The sequence below is a fragment of the Gracilinanus agilis genome, chromosome 6, assembly GCF_016433145.1.
Source record: "Gracilinanus agilis isolate LMUSP501 chromosome 6, AgileGrace, whole genome shotgun sequence".
NCBI classification, from domain to species: domain Eukaryota; kingdom Metazoa; phylum Chordata; class Mammalia; order Didelphimorphia; family Didelphidae; genus Gracilinanus; species Gracilinanus agilis.
Genome location: NC_058135.1, coordinates 45,645,632 through 45,663,614, shown reverse-complemented (window position 1 = coordinate 45,663,614; position 17,983 = coordinate 45,645,632). Strand labels below are relative to the sequence as shown.

The window sequence follows — 17,983 nt, the reverse complement described above, 5'->3', positions numbered from 1 at the left end:
CCTTCCTTCCTTCCTTCCTTCCTTCCTTTCTTCCTTCCTTCCTTCCTTCCTTCCTTCCTTCCTTCTTTCCTTCCTTCTTTCCTTCCTTTCTTTTCTCCTCCTTTTTGTTTCATTTTTTTTTCAGACTTGTGATCTCATTGGTATAAGAAACTACCAGTGAGGAAACTTCCTCAGTTAATGCAGATCTGTACCTGTTCTGCAATTTCTAGTCTAATGGGTCCTCCAAGGAGTTAAATGGCTCCTCAGATTCAGAGCCAACATGTGACAGAGATAGGGCTTGAATTTAGGTACTCTTATTGACAGCACCATTATCTCTATTCTCTACCCAACTCTGCCTTTTAAAACCTTCATTTAAAAGATTAAAAATAGCAACAGAATGAGAATAAAAGCATTTTGAACTGTTCTCTGAATCAATTTCTCTTCATCAAAAATTTTATATTAAGAATGTTTTCTAAAGACCCAGAATCAGGTCTAATGGATTCCACCTTTTTAGAATTATAATACATAAATGCAGTAAGTCTTCAACATTGCTTTGTGTGTGTGTGTGTGTGTGTGTGTGTGTGTGTGTATGTTTGCATGTATGTGTATGTGTGTGATATTATTCAAGCAAGTATGTTAAGATAGTTCATGTAAATTAAAAAGAAATTTCCATTAAGGACTGCATTCCATGAAGACTTTACCTGCATTCCAGAAATTCTGACATGCTGTCTCATTATTATCATCAGTCTTTCACACACAGCTATTGATTGTTTCTGTGATTTCTTTTTGGAATATCATTCAGAATGACATTATTATTTCTACTAATATCTATATCTTTACTTGTGTTCCCTATATTAATTACCATTTTAATTGCTATGTTCCACAAAGAATGTGCATGATAGTTATGCCTTTTTACATTTATTTGTAATTTTTTAATGTCTTGGCACATGACTTGTTTTTGCAAATATGATATGGAGAAGTATGTATATCCTCTAATGTTTCCATTCAGAGGATACTTTAAATCTTTTATTTTTTTTTTAAACCCTTACCTTCCATTTTGTAATCAATACTGTGTATTGGCTCCAAGACAGAAGAGTGGTAAGGGTAGGTAATGGGGGTCAAGTCTCTTGCCCAGGGTCACACAGCTGGGAAGTGTCTGAGGTCATATTTGAACCTAGAACCTAGGTTCTAGGCTTGGTTCTCAATCCACTGAATCCACTGAGTTACCCAGCTGCCCCCACTTTAAGTCTTTTAGATCTAAATTCTTCAACATTTTGTTCAATTCCATATTTTCCTCTGTACCTATCTTTCTGTTAGATTACTCCAGTTCTCAGAGAGGAAAATTAAAGTCTCCTATAATTATTGTGTTAGCTTCTATTTTTTTTTTTGCAGTTCAGTTAGCTTTTCTTTTATTAATTTAGCTATTCTGCCATTTTGACTCTCTCTTTAACCAAATAGTTTTTATGTTTCAAAATCTTTCCTACTTCTGTCTAAAATTCTTACTGTAAGGAACATTTTTTGGAAGCACTCTTCTTCAAATTTTCTTTTGCTTTGTCTTCATTATTATTTCTTTTTCCTTCCAGGAATGGGGTGATTTTCCCCAGAGAATGACAAAACTGAAGAATCTCAATGCCAATGTATCTCAACGCTGCTAAGAGTTATTAAATGGATACTAGCAGGCAGCTCCTCACAGTTTAAGAGCCCTTATTTGTCTTTGAAGAGGACCAGTAACACCATGGGATGATGTCCTGATTTGCAAGTGAGTTGGATTTCAGTGAGGCAGAGTTGCACAAAGTCACCAGCCTCTCTCTCTCTTCCTGAGCCATCAAAATCCAGTGGCAAGACAAAAGTCATGACAATTGGTAATGTTCCAAATGCAGTGAATGACTGTGTCTTCGATATCTGATCATGCTCGAAGTTGTCCATAACACTTTTGGGTTATGGGGTGTGCAGGGAGGACTAGAACTCTCTGGTGTGAGGATTTGCTGAACCATTTTCAGGGCTGCTCAACCACTTTTAGTGTCCATCTCTCACTCACTTCTCACCAAATTGGCTCCAAGAAGCTGTACCATGAGCCTCAGAGGCTACATCCCAGGAAAACCAAGTCAATAAATAAGTAAAATCTCATTGAGGATACCTGACAGGCCTCAAACCTGGTGGTGAGTTAGGAAATATCTAACTCAAGTGTGTGAAACCTTCTCCTGGTGGAATGGGTGGATGAGAACAAAAAATGAACATACCTTCACTGAAAAAGCATCTTTCTGGGCTATTGGTTCATCAAATCCACAAATATTTGTTGAGTATGTGCTCTGGACAGAGCTCTGAGGTAGGGTTGAAGAGCGACCTTGGATACTTCAGGTTGGCTTTATCTTATAATAAATAGAACCATATTGTATAGGGCTGTTCTTAGGGTCAGGATAGGCCTGAGTTCAAGGTTATTGGTCATATGGGTCAGTCACTCAACTTCCAGACAACTCTCAAGGATTTTAAGGTACTGTATTGGAAAGCTGCCTCTCAATTGCTGGAGGAAGTTCTCGCACTCAAAACCTGGCATCTTTTTCTCACTGAAGCCAATCAAAAGAAAAAGTTTTTGTCAACAACATCCTTTTCTATTCTAAAACTTTTAACCTGACTTATTTCTTTAAACTAGACCTATTATTTCTGTGGTACAAGGAATTTCCCGGCAAGGAATCATTTCTACAAGTGCAGATTTAGATTTGTTCTTCAGCTTAAGTCTTACCTGAAGAGGGATGGGAAGGGAAAATGTATTTATATAGTACCAACCTTGAGCTAGGCATTATACTAAGGACTTTTTTGCCCTTTCTGATATTATCTCATTTGATCCTCACAGCAATTGTAGGAGGTATGTTTTAGGTGCTGTTTATTATTCCCATTTTACAGTTGAGGAAACAGGCAAAAAGAGGCTAAGTGACTCAGTCAAAGGCATATACCAAGTAGATGTCTGAGGCCAGATTTAAAATCAAGTTTGTCTGACTCGACAAGATAATAGCACATCTTAAAGAAGACAAACTCAAGCATTGCATGTTCAAAGGCTAGTAAGGGTGCCAAATGATTATTGTTATGGAATTTGATGTTTGTATGTTTCCTCCTTTCTCCAACTCTGAAACAAACTCTTACAAGACTCCCATTTACACATAGCTTACCTGTTTCACTTCCAATCAGAGGCTGGTTTGCGAAATGATTGACAAACTCCTTCAAACTCAAGAATTCATTGAAACCAAACTTGAATGAATAGCCTGTGTATTCCACGTGAAAATGTTTGACAGACTCTTTGGCTCTAAAAGGGAGAAAAACATGTATTATGTATACATCGTTATTTGTCATTTACAGGAAATTCATCATTTTTAGAAAGAAAAATATTATCCTGAAATGATTCCACTCATGACTGACTAAGAACTAAGACATTTGATGCAATGGCTCCGTTTTCTCCGGGCAGGGATTTTTTTGCCAGAAGGTCCAACAAATTCTGCTTTTCATACTAAAATGGAATCCCCTCTTGAATGGAATCTCCAGTATGTGTTCATTGCCCAACTTCTCTGGAGGGTCTTAAAAAGGTCTGGGGTGGGACAGAGAAAGAATAGGGCAGACCTAGAACACATGCAAAAACCCCATATGATGAGTCACCAATATGAATGGTTGTCTTCATTGACATCTTACACTGTTTATGTGTTAAGAATATTAATGGTGATCTGTATATTCCTTAAGGTTGTAAGCTCCACAAGGGCAAGGATTGTCTTATCTTTATTTGTATCCCCATTGCTTAGCATAGTGCCTGGCACATAGTAGGTACTTCGTTAATGCTCCTTGAGTTATTGATGGCAAGAGGCACAATGATTTTATGCAAAGGAGACAGAAAGTAGGGTCTTGGGCCCCAGCTCTAACATTTCCTGGTTGTGTGTGCTTGGGCAGCTCTGTGAATCTCTCAGTTTCCTTATCTATGAAATAAGAATAATGAAACTTGAAATGCCTTCTTTAAAAGGTGATTATGAGGAAAATTCTCCTTGGTCCTCAGAGAACTGCCTAGGATTATACATTGAGGGCTAGAAGGGACATTGGGCACCATCGAGTCCAAGTATCTCATTTTGTAGATGAAGGAACTGAAAGCAAAATAGGGCAATTGGGTCAGCCAATATTAAGAAGGAAGAAAGTGACAGAAACAGATTTGAGTCCTGGTCCTTTGACTCTAGAGTTGGTACTCATCCTACTTTACCACATTGCTTTCAAGATGAAAATGGTTCTTTTAGGTCTCATCATCAAACATTTCCACACTAATAATGAAGCCCCCACAATGTTTATTTAGCATTTTCATACTACCTATAAAGCCAAGCTGACAACATTGGGGACCATCACAGTGTACTGCCATCCAGATGAAATATGCAACCCTGTATCTCATTGCCATTCCAATAATTAAATCTCTGGATTTAATTTTATACTGCTTAATTCCCTGAAAAGGAATTAGCAGACATAACCCTCTAAAATGTAATTCTTTTTTTAAACCTTTACTTTCTGTCTTAGAATCAATACTAAGTGGAGGCAGCTGGGTGGCTCAGTGAATTGAGAGCCAGGCCCAGAGATGGGAGGTCCTGGGTTCAAATCTGGCCTCAGACACTTCCTAGCTGTGTGACCCTGGGCAAGTCATTTGACCCCCAGTTGCCTAGCCCTTACCACTCTTCTGCCTTAGAACCAATACACAGTATTGATTCTAAGATGGAAAGTAAGGGTTAAAAAAATCTATACTAAGTATTGGTTCCAAGAGTAGTAAGGGCTAGACAATGGGATGACTTGCCTATGGTCACACAGCTAGAAAGTATCTGGGGTCAGACTTGTACCCAGGACACCCCCCCCCCCCCATCTCCAGCCTGGCTATCCAAGGAGCCACCTAGATGATCCTAGAATGCAACTCTTATCACTAGTATGATTCTATCCATGAGTGAGCAACCACGATTTGACTATTTTACCATTCAAGGATGGGAGTCCTTCACTAGACCATCTAAAAATAAGGGATAGTTAGGTCCTGTGGATAGAGAGTCAGGCCTGGAAATTAGAGGTCTTGGGTTCAAATATGACTCTGAATACTTCCTAGCTGTGTGATCCTGGGCAAGTCACTTAACCCCCAGCATAGCCCTTACCACTCTTCTACCTTGGAACTAATACTTAGTATTGATTCTAAGATGGAAAGTAAAGATAAAAAAATAGCAATGCAGATTTGTGTTCCAGTGGTATGAACAGGGGGGTAAACAGATCTAAGTGTAAAGTGGGGGTGGGAGGTGTCAATTGAATCAATTACTCCATCGCATTTAAACTAACCCTTAACCAGGTAAGAACATACCTAGTGACTCAATCAATCAAGAAAGTCCTTAATTAGTTTGGAAGGGGTGAAATCCATTAGAGGAATGGCAGTAACAATGCAAAGGGGTGTTGGGATGGAATGAAAAGTCTTAGTCATGCACTCTTGGTCTTATAGAAAGAAGCCTGGTTTTCCAATCAAAGAGATAATAATTCCAGTCACATCCTTAGGAGGGAATCACTTTGAGGGGAGGAGAGAAGAGCTTTTGATTCTCCTGCCTCCTAAACTTCAAAAAGTCAGAGGATTTGGAATTCTCATCATTGTTCTAACAGCATCTTTGGAAGAAGTGATGGGAGCAGGTCCATTAGAAATTGAGGACAAACTAGACACGCTAAGGAACAGCAGCTTTAGGAGCCCATAAAAAGGCTGGAAGGTACACCATACATAAGAGAACTTCATGAAGGGGTCAGTTTATGAAGGGGGTGAAAAAGACTTTTAACAAAAGAACTTCCACAAATTATGACATTCCTTTTGTTTTCATATTATCTAAGCTTGAGCCCACTTTTCCCTGAACTCTGCATATGGATGTATGAGTTTGTACCAACTGTTCTTATTAGGTTACCTTAGAAAATATTTCTAAAAACTAACTCTAATTTAGATCAAAGAATAATTAATGGGGGATACACACTGGTGGGGACTCATGAGCCTCAATTACTAGGAAAGTATCCTCTATCCTATAATCCTGAAGGAAAAAAGAATAGGTCGGTTCTGGATGAGTCCTTGATAGAGGGTGCTGGGAGAGTGAGGCAAGAGATTGAATTACATTGATATAATTGGCAAGTGCTGTTATGCTTTGCTTAGTTTTTTTTTTTTAAACCCTTAACTTCTGTGTATTGGCTCCTAGGTGGAAGAGTGGTAAGGGTGGGCAATGGGGGTCACAGCTGGGAAGTGTCTGAGGTCAGATTTGAACCTAGGACCTCCCGTCTCTAGGCCTGACTCTTAATCCACTGAGCTACCCAGCTGCCCCCACTGTGCTTAGGTCTTGATTGAATAACATACCTCACTGAAAGAGAGTATAGGCCGCTCCTTTCATTACTATTTCTTAAGAGGTAACTTCCGTCCTTTCCATTTGAGAGAAGAAGTGCTTCTGCTGCATGGCGAGTGAGACTTCCATGATACCATCTAAGGGAAAACCACAAAGATTGCATTCAGGGAAGAAGATGTAGCAATCTCTCATTTGCTGAGATTATAACCTCAGATGAGTTCAATTATCCCTCTCCCCTGCCCCCCCCCATGGAGTTTTTAGAGAATAAACATGAAGGAAGAGATTACACATCTATGCTCCTCTGATTACCTGTGCTTCAGGTGGAACCTGCTCACAAAGCCAAACACTGGAAAAGGGCCAACACTCCAGAGAGCCTGTGATCTACCTTTTGTCCTCTGACCACAGGAAATAGAAATTAAAGTTTTAAAAGTTAGAGATACCAGTCTAGAATGCCAATAAGCTTAGCATTGTCTTTCTTTAATTCCATCCTCCACGAGTGAGTCTTGAGCTATTTCAAAAGCAGATGGAGGTCCCTGTCAGTGACAGGATGTTGATTGGAATAAAACCAGCTACAGGAGCTTTAGTCTGTACTGCGGGGTGGGGATGGAGGTCTCTTGAGTGCATGTGCTGTGCCATGAGGAGCTGAGACTTAGATCCAGAGTTCCTGGGTCCCTCATCTAATAACTGGCCTTAGTGGATGCCAAGAATAAGGCCGAGCTGGGATTATACTCTATTTCTTATACAAAGATGCCTTGAAAGAGTCCTGCCTTTTTTTTCTTTTGGGGGAGATGCTAAAAAATATAAACTATGACTTTCTTGGAGCTCCTAGTTTTGAATTTTGCCTCTATGATGGCTAGGGAAGACCTGGGTCCCGGAAAATCCATTAAGGATGCAAATCCAATCACTTGATGAAATCACAAAATGTAAGGGAAACTTAACAGAGACAATGAGGTATTTTTTTTCCTCCTACCCCCAAGGTGGTGTCCAATAAAGCAGAGTACAGTAGGCACATAAAGGTACTTAATAAATGTTTGTTGATTGAGTGATACATTCCTATTGAATTTCATTTTTCTTAGATCTAGCCCAAATACTCTAGCCTATTAAGGACTATTTGGATCCTGATGCTGCCATTCAGAATGTAAGTTAGTCCTTTCAGCTTGTTGTCATCTGAGAATGTGAAAATCATGCCGTCTTTGCCTTAATGCAAGTCATTAATAAAAACATTAAGCAGAACAGGGACAAACAGATCTTGGAAGTACTCCATTGAAGACCTGAAATGTTGACATTGAGCCATTAACTCTTCAAGTCTGTTAATCTGATCAGTTCTGATTGTTTCTTTGTAAGAATACTTAGGAGATATTTTTATCAGTTTCGCTCAAATCTGGGTAAAAGGTAACCAATAACTATACCATTCCCCTCAACTACTAGTTTAGTAATTCTGTCAAAAAAGAAAAGGAGATTAGTCTGGTGGAACCTGTTCATGATGAAGTCATCACTTTCCTACCTGGACCTTAGATAACATGTCTTTAACAATCAATTCTGGAATTTTCCAAGAAATTGATGTCTAGCTCACTGGCCTTTAGTATAAGGATTATTTCCCCCCCCCCCTTTTTTTCTTGAAAATTGGGATATGGGAAGAGGGAGAGGGAGGGGGAAGAGAGACAAGGTGATCCTTCACTTTAATAAGTGAATAAATAAATAAAATAAAAATTTTATTTTTCAAAAGGGGAAACAAGACTTGGGACTTTTGCCTTTCTCTAATCTATACCTCTCCCAGGGTCCATGATTTCTCAATTATTTTTCCAATTCTATTTAACAAATATTTTATTAAATAGCAACAATGGGCAAGTCATTGGTGATGATCTTACTTTCCAATGGTGGAAGGGGCAAGAGGAGGGTCTGCATTATTTGTTACATAAATTATGCAAATGGTATCATAGCCTTCATAGAAAGCTAAACTTTAAGAATTTCATCCAAATATCACTTCTCTGACTGATTTAACATTAAAAAAAAAAAAACATCCCATACACAATATCTCCCATGGTATGACCTTCCAAATATTTCTGACATTGGCTCGGGAATCACTACGGTTTTTTTTAAACTCTTACCTTCCATCTTAGAATCAATAATGGATATTGGTTCCAAGGCTTAAGAGTGATAAGTAATATGCCCAGGATCACACAGTGAGGAAGGGCTAGAAGGGCTAGCTTTGAACTCAGGGTTTCCCATCTCTGGGCCTGGCTTTTAATCCATGAACCATCTAGCTGATCCTGCAGTAATCATTTTTACCAGTTCTTTCAATACCTGATGATGGAGTTCATCTGGGCTAGGTCACATGAATTCATTAAAGGCAAATAGGCGCTCTCCTTCCCTTCAATTTTTTTGTTCCAATTCCTTACCCCTCTCCTCTAAATGCCAACACAACATGTATATGTCTATATGTGTGTATATGTATAAATATATTTATGAATATCAAGTGGGGTCCTAGGCTGTTAATTTTCTGCATAATTATCTGATCTCTTGTGGAGTAACAGCAATATTGTTAAGGGGCAGAGCAGCTGCTACCTCCCAGTGAAGACGGATAATATGAAATTTTGGGGAAGGACTTAGGAAATAGATAGGATATGATTTCTACGAGTGTTCCAAGTCCATTACTGTTTTGTTTTGTTTTTTAAATTTTAAACCCTTAACTTCTGTGTATTGACTTATAGGTGGAAGATTGGTAAGGATAGGCAATGGGGGTCAAGTGACTTGCCCAGGGTCACACAGCTGGGAAGTGTCTGAGGCCGGATTTGAACCTAGGACCTCCTGTCTCTAGGCCTGGCTCTCAATCCACTGAGCTACCCAGCTGCTCCCTCAAGTCCATTACTGTTTAGAGAAGCTGGAGTCCAAAATTATTCCTGTGCATAAAGGAAAGAAGCATTCTTTGTTCTAATATCCAACTGCCTGCTTTTGCTAATTGGTTAAATCACATGGGAAAAGCCATGAAGAGCAAAAACAGCTAGGTTGGAGCAGCTAGGTGACTCAGTGGAAACATGTCTGGAAACAGAGGTCCTGGGCTCAAATCTGATCTCAGACACTTCCTAGTTTTGTGACCCCAATTGTCTAATCCTCACCTTTCTTCTGCCTTGAAATCAATGTTTAGTATTGATTCTCTGATGGAAGATAAGGGTTTAAATTAAAAAACCAAAGCAACAATTTAGGTCTCAGATACCGTGTAGAAGTGAAATAGGATTCTGACCCAACAAGATCTTACCCACATTCCATCTCTATGCTGCTAATCTGACTGGTCTTTCTCAATTGCCCTTTTCTGGATCAGCATCTGTGCCCTGGCCCCTATGCCTGGGTGTATCCTAGTGCTTGGATGTAAGCTGAATTTTTTCTCTAACGATTCCCTCTCAGTGATCTCATCAGCATCCTTGGGTTCCAGGATTATTTCTATGTAGATGATTCTCAAATCCACATAATTAGCTTCATTTATCTGTGGAGTTTCAGGACCACATTACTAAGCACAACACATGGATGTCCCATATATATTTCAAACTCAGCACTCCCACTTTCCTCTAAATCCACCCTTATTTCTAGCTTCCCTGTTTCTGTTGAGTGTGACACCATACTTCCAGTAACTGATCAGGTCCAGGCTCTTAACCCCCCCCCCCCCACCCCATTCCCCAATGAATTTATCCATATTAGCTGAACAGAAGTTGTACTGAGTATTCATGTTTCTGGTAGGGAATGAGCAAAATCACTTAGGAGGTTCCTTCCAATTCTGAGATTTTTATAGAATTCAAAGGAAATACTGGGAAGGCACAGAAAAGGGAATAGACCTGGTCAGTGGAGTTATGTTGTAATTGTGAGAGCAAAAACAAGATTAAATTAAAAAATCCTACCCCAAATCACCAAACATCCTCTCTTGTCCCTCCTGTTTTTCTCATCTCAGTTTCTCCTTAGCCTATACCTTCAGTAAGAGGAGACTCATTTTGTGGAAGAATAACTATTAATACCTTTATCAGATTATCTAAGAGATACAGCGTAAAACTTGGACTTGATTCAAGAGGAGACCTTAAGTCTAGACTGCTTAGTATCAGCCTAGTGACTCAAACTGAAGAATTATTTCAAGAATGGAGGAGCCGTGGGGTCAAACTGGTTCATTCATGTGATTGAAATTTTGTCCTAATTTTCCAATCCACAAAGAAAAATGATTTTATTTTACTTTACTCATGTATTTTATTGGGTCCACATAGCCTGAATGATCAGAAAAATAGGACCTTTCTCACAGCAGCAATATTTAACCTGATTAAAAAACTTTTTTTGGACTGTTTCTTCCTATGAAGGAAGTTTCTTCATAGGTCTCAAAGTTATGTGTTTTCTAAAATGGTGTTTCCTGATATCTATTTCTTAAGTACATTTCCTCTTTCTGGCAAAAATGTCACCGCCCTATATTTTTCAGGCTTGTTTAAAGCTGTAACTTAAAAAAGGAAGTACCTTTGACAGTCAACCTACCTGCTCATCAGCTCAGTCCCGGCCTCTGAACAGATCCTGAGATGAGCTTTAGAGCTGGATGCTGCTAAGTGCTCTCAAAGTGCCATAGGAGAACTGAGGAATGATTTTGTCAACTCTTTCCAGCCTTTCTAAGATGAAAGTTCTATTTCTCATCAACCAATGGATTTTAATTAAAGCCTTTTATGTTTTTCTTTTTACTAATAGATATTTTCATGACAAAAATCTTAGGACAAAAATGGCCTGAGTCAGTTATTGGAAACTCGCTTTTATTGCAATAGCTGATTTCTCAAAATTCCAAAGTAACAAAATAGCATGAATGTTGTGGTGTGATTTGACCTGTATTGCTTGAAACATTTCTAGGAGTCCTTATGTTTGTTAAAAAATAAAATCCAAAAAACCACAGCTTTTCTCTTGGTTCTTGAGAAAGTTACATAGAGGGTAATGTTGTAACAAGCTCTGAACTCTACAGACATTCTAGAAATATTTAGCTCTAGGGGCTGAACCTGTGATGTCATTGATTAGGGATCTTCCAATGATAAACCTTTCCTGCCAATTCAGGTAAATCCTTGTCCTGCTTTTAAAAAATATTTTGTTGCTTTTGTTCATTCATTTCAGTCTGACACTCTTTGTGATCCCATTTGGGGTTTTCTTCTTTTTATATATTTTAAAATTTTATTTACTTATATTTACTTGTTATTTGTATTTATATTATTTTTTATATTTTTTCTCATTTACACATAATAATTTTCAACACATGTTTTCCAAAATTATAAGATCCAAATTGTCTCCTTCCCTCTCTTCCCTCTACCTTCCTGGAGATGGTAAGCAATTTGATCTGATTATATATGTATCATAATCATGATTATACAAATATTATCATGCAAAACTTACTTCCATATTGGCCACTATGGTATGAAAATACTTAAATAAAGCTAAAATCCATTTGAGGTTTTCTTAGCAAAGATATTGGAATGGTTTAACATTTCCTTCTCCAGTTCTAAAATTTAATAGACTAAGAAATGAGGCAAACAGGGTTAAGTGACTTGTCCAGGGACACATAGCTAGGAAGTGTCTGAGGTCAGATTTGAACCCAGGAAGATGAGTTTTTCTGACTTCAGGACGGCACTCTATTCACTGTGCCACGTAGCTGTCCTTTTAGATTATAGAATTTACATATTATTTATGTATCCATAGCTATACATATATATGTGAATTTGCATGTCATCCTTGCTCAGCAACCATGCTAATCTACTCTATTACTTTTCTAATTTTAGTATTTGTGCTACTAAAGTGAGCCCTTCATCTAGCCTCAGATACTTCCTAGTTATTGTGACTCTGGGCAAGTCATTTAACTCCCATTGTCTAGCCCTTACGGCTCTTCTGCCTTGGACCCAATATGTAGTATTCATTCTAAGATGGAAGGTAAGAGTTTAAAAAAATAAAAGAAAGTGTCATTTTTGGTACCCCAGACAGTCTTAGAGAATTGTTTGTCTGTCACTGTGAGAATATCCAGGGTCACATAGAAAGTAAGTATCAGAGTTGGGCTTTGAGCCCCAATTCTTCTGGCTATGGGGCTTGCTATTTCTCCATTATGTAAAGCTGCCTCTCATTTAATAATAAAGATACAGCTCAATGGGAGTTATTGTTGTTCATTTGGTTTTTAGTTGTGTCTGACTTTTCATGACCTCATTAAGGGTTTTCTTAGCAAAGATACTAGAATCGTTTGACAGATGAGGAAACTGAGGCAAACAAGACTAACTTACTTGTCCAGGGTCACACAGCTAGGAAGTGTCTGAGGCTAGATTTGAACTCATAAAAGATGAGTCTTCTTGACTCCAAGCTGGATGCTCTATCATTGCACTACCTAGCTGCCTAGCATAGGAGTCTTCTCACTAAAAAAAAAAAAATGCTAATAGATACTTAATCTTCATAGAAAAAATTACCCCCCAATATCAGCTTCTCTGAAGCCTGACTACCTATCGAAACCTCCATTGTTTTTATGATGAGCTCCAATCTTCCCCTACCGCAGACTATTGGATATAACCAGACTAGACTGTGAACATTACAAGATCAGAGACTATGACCTTAGACTAGGCACCCAGCGCAGTGCTGTTTTAACACATGGTGATCTCTAGAAATGCTTGTTGGTAAGAAGGGAGAACTTCCAATCATTGCTTAAGAGCTATAGGATGCGATCCAAACTGCGCAGCCTCTCATTCGTGGCACACCGCAATACGATTCCTCTTCGAGGAAATAGGTTGTCTTTGGTGTGAATGCTCCCACTGATACACGCCATCATCTTTCAGTTTAGTAGATGGCCTTCAGGACTGCCGGGGCTGAAAATTTATCACCCTACAGGTTTCCCTGTCGGAGAATCTTTCAGGATTAATCTATGCTTGACTTGGAAAATAATCCTACAGTCTGTACCCAGGTGGCGATTTAAAACTTTTCCAGCTTTTCCAGGATGTGCCTGGAATCTAGATGGTGTAGTGGATAGAGTGCCAGGCCTGGGGGCAGGAACATTCATCTTCTGGAGCTCAAATTTGGCCTCAGAAACTTACTAGCTGTGTAAGCCACTTAACCTTGTTTGTCTCAGTTTCCTTATCTAACAAATGAGCTGGAGAAGGAAAACCCCCCAAATACTGGATAAGACTGAAATGACCGAACAACAATAGTAGCTGCCTGGGCTGTGCCCTGCTGACAGCCTTCAAGAAACCTCACGTTGGGGACAGCTATGTAGATCAGTGGATTGAGAGTTAGGCCCAGAGACAGGTGGCACTGAGTTCAAATCTAGCTGAGTGACCCTGGGCAAGTTGCTTAACCCCTCATTGCCTAGCCTTATTGCTCTTCTGCCTTGGAACAAATATCCAGGATTGATTCTAAGATGGAAAGTAGGGTTTTAAAAAAAGAAAGACACCTCACACCCTGACAAAGGAGTGACGGATCCGCTTTCTAATAGTAATTATTTTAAGGATGATTCCAGATCTTTCTCAGCTATGAAGTTCTGTAATTCTGACTCTTGATCCTTGGAATTTCCTTTTGAGCTTGGGCTTCCAGTTAAAGGAGGAGATACAAATGTATAGTAGTCTATACTATACAAAGTTATACTAGTGTGTGTATATATATATATATGTGTGTGTGTGTGTGTGTGTATAGATATACCATATACTTTGTATAGTATTCTAGTATATGACACCAAGTTATACTAGTTGATTTCTGAGATAGGATTGGGACTGATCCTGTGATTTCATTCACCTGGGAAACTCCTCAATGAGAAAACTCTAATTCAGGCACCTTCTCAGCAAGGTCTAATTTTATAGTGTCAACTAGGGAACTAAATGGTTAAGTGGTTTGCCCTGGATGATACAGCCACTATGTGTCAGAAGTGGGACTTGAACTGCCATCTTTTTAAAGAGCCTGGCTTTCTATCCACTATGCCCCACTGCCTCTATTGACTGATGTTACAGTAGCTAATGAAAGATATTTTTCCTTAATTTTTATCATTTGGAAGAAATTTTATCAGTTGGAAGAAACCACAGCAACTATGAGTTTGATGCTCCCTCCTCCTCCAAAAAAAGAATCTTTGTTCCCACACACATGACAAGTGGCCATCCAATCTTGAAGACCAGTGAAGTGGCACCTACTGCCTCTTAGGGCAATTCCATGACTAGTTGTTAAGAATTTTTTCTTGACCCCGATCTCAATTTGGGTCTTTGTATTGCTCTTACTCCTATCCTTTGGAGCCAAACAGCATCAAATACCTCTTCCACATGGTGCTCTTTCAAATATTAGGTGGCAGGGGCAGAACCAAGATGGCAGCTTAGTAGCAGCAAAAGCTGGAATCACTTCCATAATCTTTCCAAATATTAGATGGCAATTGTATTATCCTAAGTGTTTTCTTCTCTGTAATAAATGCTTTTCATTCAAAGGATCATAGAATCACCACTTTTTGTTTTTGTCTGTTAAGGTTAGACAGGACCTTAGTGACCATTTAGTCAAATCCATAGCTAAACAATTATCCCTTATATGACAGGCCTGGCAAATGGTCTTTAGCTTCCTGAAGCTCTTTGATGAGGAGACACTCCCTATCTCCCAGAGCAGTCCTTCTAATGAGCATTTCATCTAATTATTAGGAAGTATATTTGCAACTTCCAATTATAATTCCTCCTTCTCCAAATGAGATAATATTGTAAACCACTTAGTTCAGGCCCTGGCACATAGTAGGCACTTAATAAATATTGGTTCCCCACCTTTTTTCCATACACTTCTCCCTTAAAAAAAAAAAACTCCAAACCCAAGACTCGTCCCTATTTTACATGCCAGCCCTTTAAATATTTAAAAATCACTATCACTCCCCACATTTTCCCTTTCCCTCCCTCTGTCTTCCCCACCCTTGACGTCTTCTCCAGGCAAAATATCCCTATTTACTTCAGCCATTTCTTAGATGGCATAATCTCAAGGTTCTTTATCATCCAGGATGGTAGAGATATCTTATTTTAAGGATGACTCAACTATAAATTCTATGATTCTTGTAATAAGGGAATTTTTCAGGGATGTAATAAGGGACTGAGGCAATGGGGTGATATGGGACCAAAGGCTGGAGGTAATCAAGGGAATAGACTAGAGGTAGTAGGGAAATTAAGGCATGAGTATGGTTGGAATAGAGGATTAGGCAGGCAAGGGATTAAAGGTAGAGTGAATGGGGGATATGGCACTGTAGATAGGGGTTTGCGGATCCCTAAGGCAGTAAAGCGGATAAGGAGGGTACTATAGTGGAGGTGGTAAATTAAGGTGACAGGAGAAGTAAGGGAATGACTGAGTTTAGGAAATATAAACGCAGAGGTATAAAGGTTTGCAAGGGAGAGGATGAGATAACTTTGGGCAAACTACAGCCTGGGAGAGACTGACTGGGACACAGGCTTGAGACAGAGACACTTGAGGGAAACAGACTGAGCCTTCAAGTAGGAAGGGCACTTCTACAGACAAAGGTTAGGGCCAGCCAAGAATGACTTGAAACTGACTAGAGGGCTGCTAGTCAGTTTCTCAGGTTTACAAAGGAACAGTTCAGAGGAAGTATTAAGATTTCACTTCCTTCAAAATGAACACCTTCAATCCCTCAGAACCCAGAGAGAATGCTATTCCTCTCTCTCCTCCTCCCTCTCTTATCGATCAACTAATGAAGTAGTCAAAGGTTTTGATTAAAAGACAAACAGGGTTTATTGATTTCTAGGGTTGATTGGAAGGGATGGAGGATACAAGCCCTAACAGCCACCTAGAGAAAGCTTCAGGTGGGGGAGGGAGACAGGAACATGAAACTGAGAAAGGACCTGCCTTAACTCAGCTCTCAAGTGGTTTTGTAATTAATAGGGTTAGGAAAGTTGGATACAATGATTCAGTAGATAATTTGTAACAAGGGTAAGCCCTATTTGACTATTTAAACTATCAAGTTTAAAACTAACACTCCCATCTACCCTCCTTTCAAAACCTCACAGAAATTCAGGCAGGGAAAATGAAGATGGGGAATAAGGGAGGTTAGGGAGATTCAAAGGAAATAATTAAGCTAACAATTTTTAAGAGAAAAGCTACAGAATATAGGCCAGGTTTCAATCCAAAGAAAGAGCTCAGATTTACCCTGCTCCTCTCCATGAGTCCCCAGGGTCAACTGAACTTCCTCAAGATTCTAAACCCTTCTCAACTGTCAGAAATTCTGCAACAAGGCCTTGCAGGGCTGACATGTACCCTATTTGCACTACATTCTGGACTACTGAACATTAGAATTTCCTTTTGAGAGTGGGGTTCCAGTAAAGGAAGAGACAAAAATATACTAGTTACATTGGTCTGTTGACTGAGAGAGGATAGGGGCCAAAGTCCTTATCCTATACAGCCTAAGATCACACTGGGAGTTCTTGCTGGGGGCAAGGTAGGGGCTCCCATTCCACACTATTAAGCTTGTAGTTCACTAAATCCCCCATCTCCACCTCACTGTGGTCATTCTAGCCTTTCTTGCCCCAAACTCATTCTCCTTGTAGAGAAAATAGAAGCAAAATAACAACTAAGCAGCTCTGCCTTCGTTCCATTGTCATGAACCACCTACCCCCAAGCACTTCTTCTAGTTTCACCTTTCTTCCCATATAGCTATAAAAAGCCACAACTTTTTTATATTGCTGCTTTTTCTCCCCATGATTCCTCTTTCAGGTCGTTTTAAGCTTTACTCCAACTAGACATTTTTATAGGACTAGGTCATCCTTTTATATTCATTTGTTCTTGCTTTCCTCTTCCGTACATACCTTTTTAAAAATCAAGTTGGCTGTTGAATCCTCCATGCATGGACACTGGTCTTCTCAGATAATTCCTATTGGGCCCCTGGATCAGGACTGTTTTCCTCTGTGCCCTCAACATTTAATTTTTGGAAATTTCGCATCCATCCTGAGCTGACATCCTATAGAATTTTAGTTCATTAGAAGCTACTATACCTTGAACCTTCTGAAAACTGATCTCCCCAAATCTAGGTACATGTCAGACTGTCAGGATTTCCTGTCTTTTATTACAAACTTTTAGAGGGAGTGGTCACTTCCCCTCTCATCTTTTCTCAACCCAGCCATGAGTTCCTCCTTGCATGTCAGAATCAAATTCAGAGCATGATTTTACTTGATTCCTTTACTTTTTGAAGCATCAAATGATTGTTAAGGCAAATCAAGAAATTTATTAGCATGTCTGCTGAGAGAGAGATAGACAGATGAGAGAGACAGAGACAGAGACAAAGGTAGAGAACTCTAGCAGATATCTGGATAATTGAAATCCCTTATTACTACTAAATTATTCTTCCATACCAGACTTAAGATTTGATTTCTTTCTGAAACTCCATCTATAACTTCTTTTTTGATTAGGTGGTTTCTAATACACTGCAATGCCAAAATTGCTTCCATTTCTTTTTCCATTGATCTTTACCGAAACACTACCCACCATGCTTTCCCCTTTTAATTCCTGGATTTCTTCGCATGAGAATCATTTCAAAATATACCATGCTATCCCATTCCCACTCCTTTTATTTATCCACTTCCTTTTAAATAAGGCATTTCCACAAGGACCTGTATTGCAGTCATGAGTTTTTATCTCACCATGTCTCTAAGATAGCTCTGAGGTCAAAA

General features: G+C 39.2%; 1 protein-coding gene and 1 non-coding gene across 2 annotated transcripts in view; both read right to left on the bottom strand.

Moving 5' to 3' along the window:
* The window catches only part of DAPP1 (dual adaptor of phosphotyrosine and 3-phosphoinositides 1), an 87,022-nt gene that overhangs the window by 51,573 nt on the left and 17,466 nt on the right, over positions 1–17,983 (bottom strand). The window contains exons 2-3 of the mRNA XM_044680997.1: positions 6,347–6,469; positions 3,144–3,277 (exon numbers count right to left, since the gene is read on the bottom strand). Coding sequence (XP_044536932.1) covers positions 3,144–3,277; positions 6,347–6,469 — 257 coding nt within the window. The remainder of the gene's footprint in view (positions 1–3,143; positions 3,278–6,346; positions 6,470–17,983) is intronic.
* LOC123253230 lies at positions 12,025–12,133 on the bottom strand. The gene has a single exon (XR_006506596.1). It is a non-coding gene; the product is annotated as a U6 spliceosomal RNA (small nuclear RNA).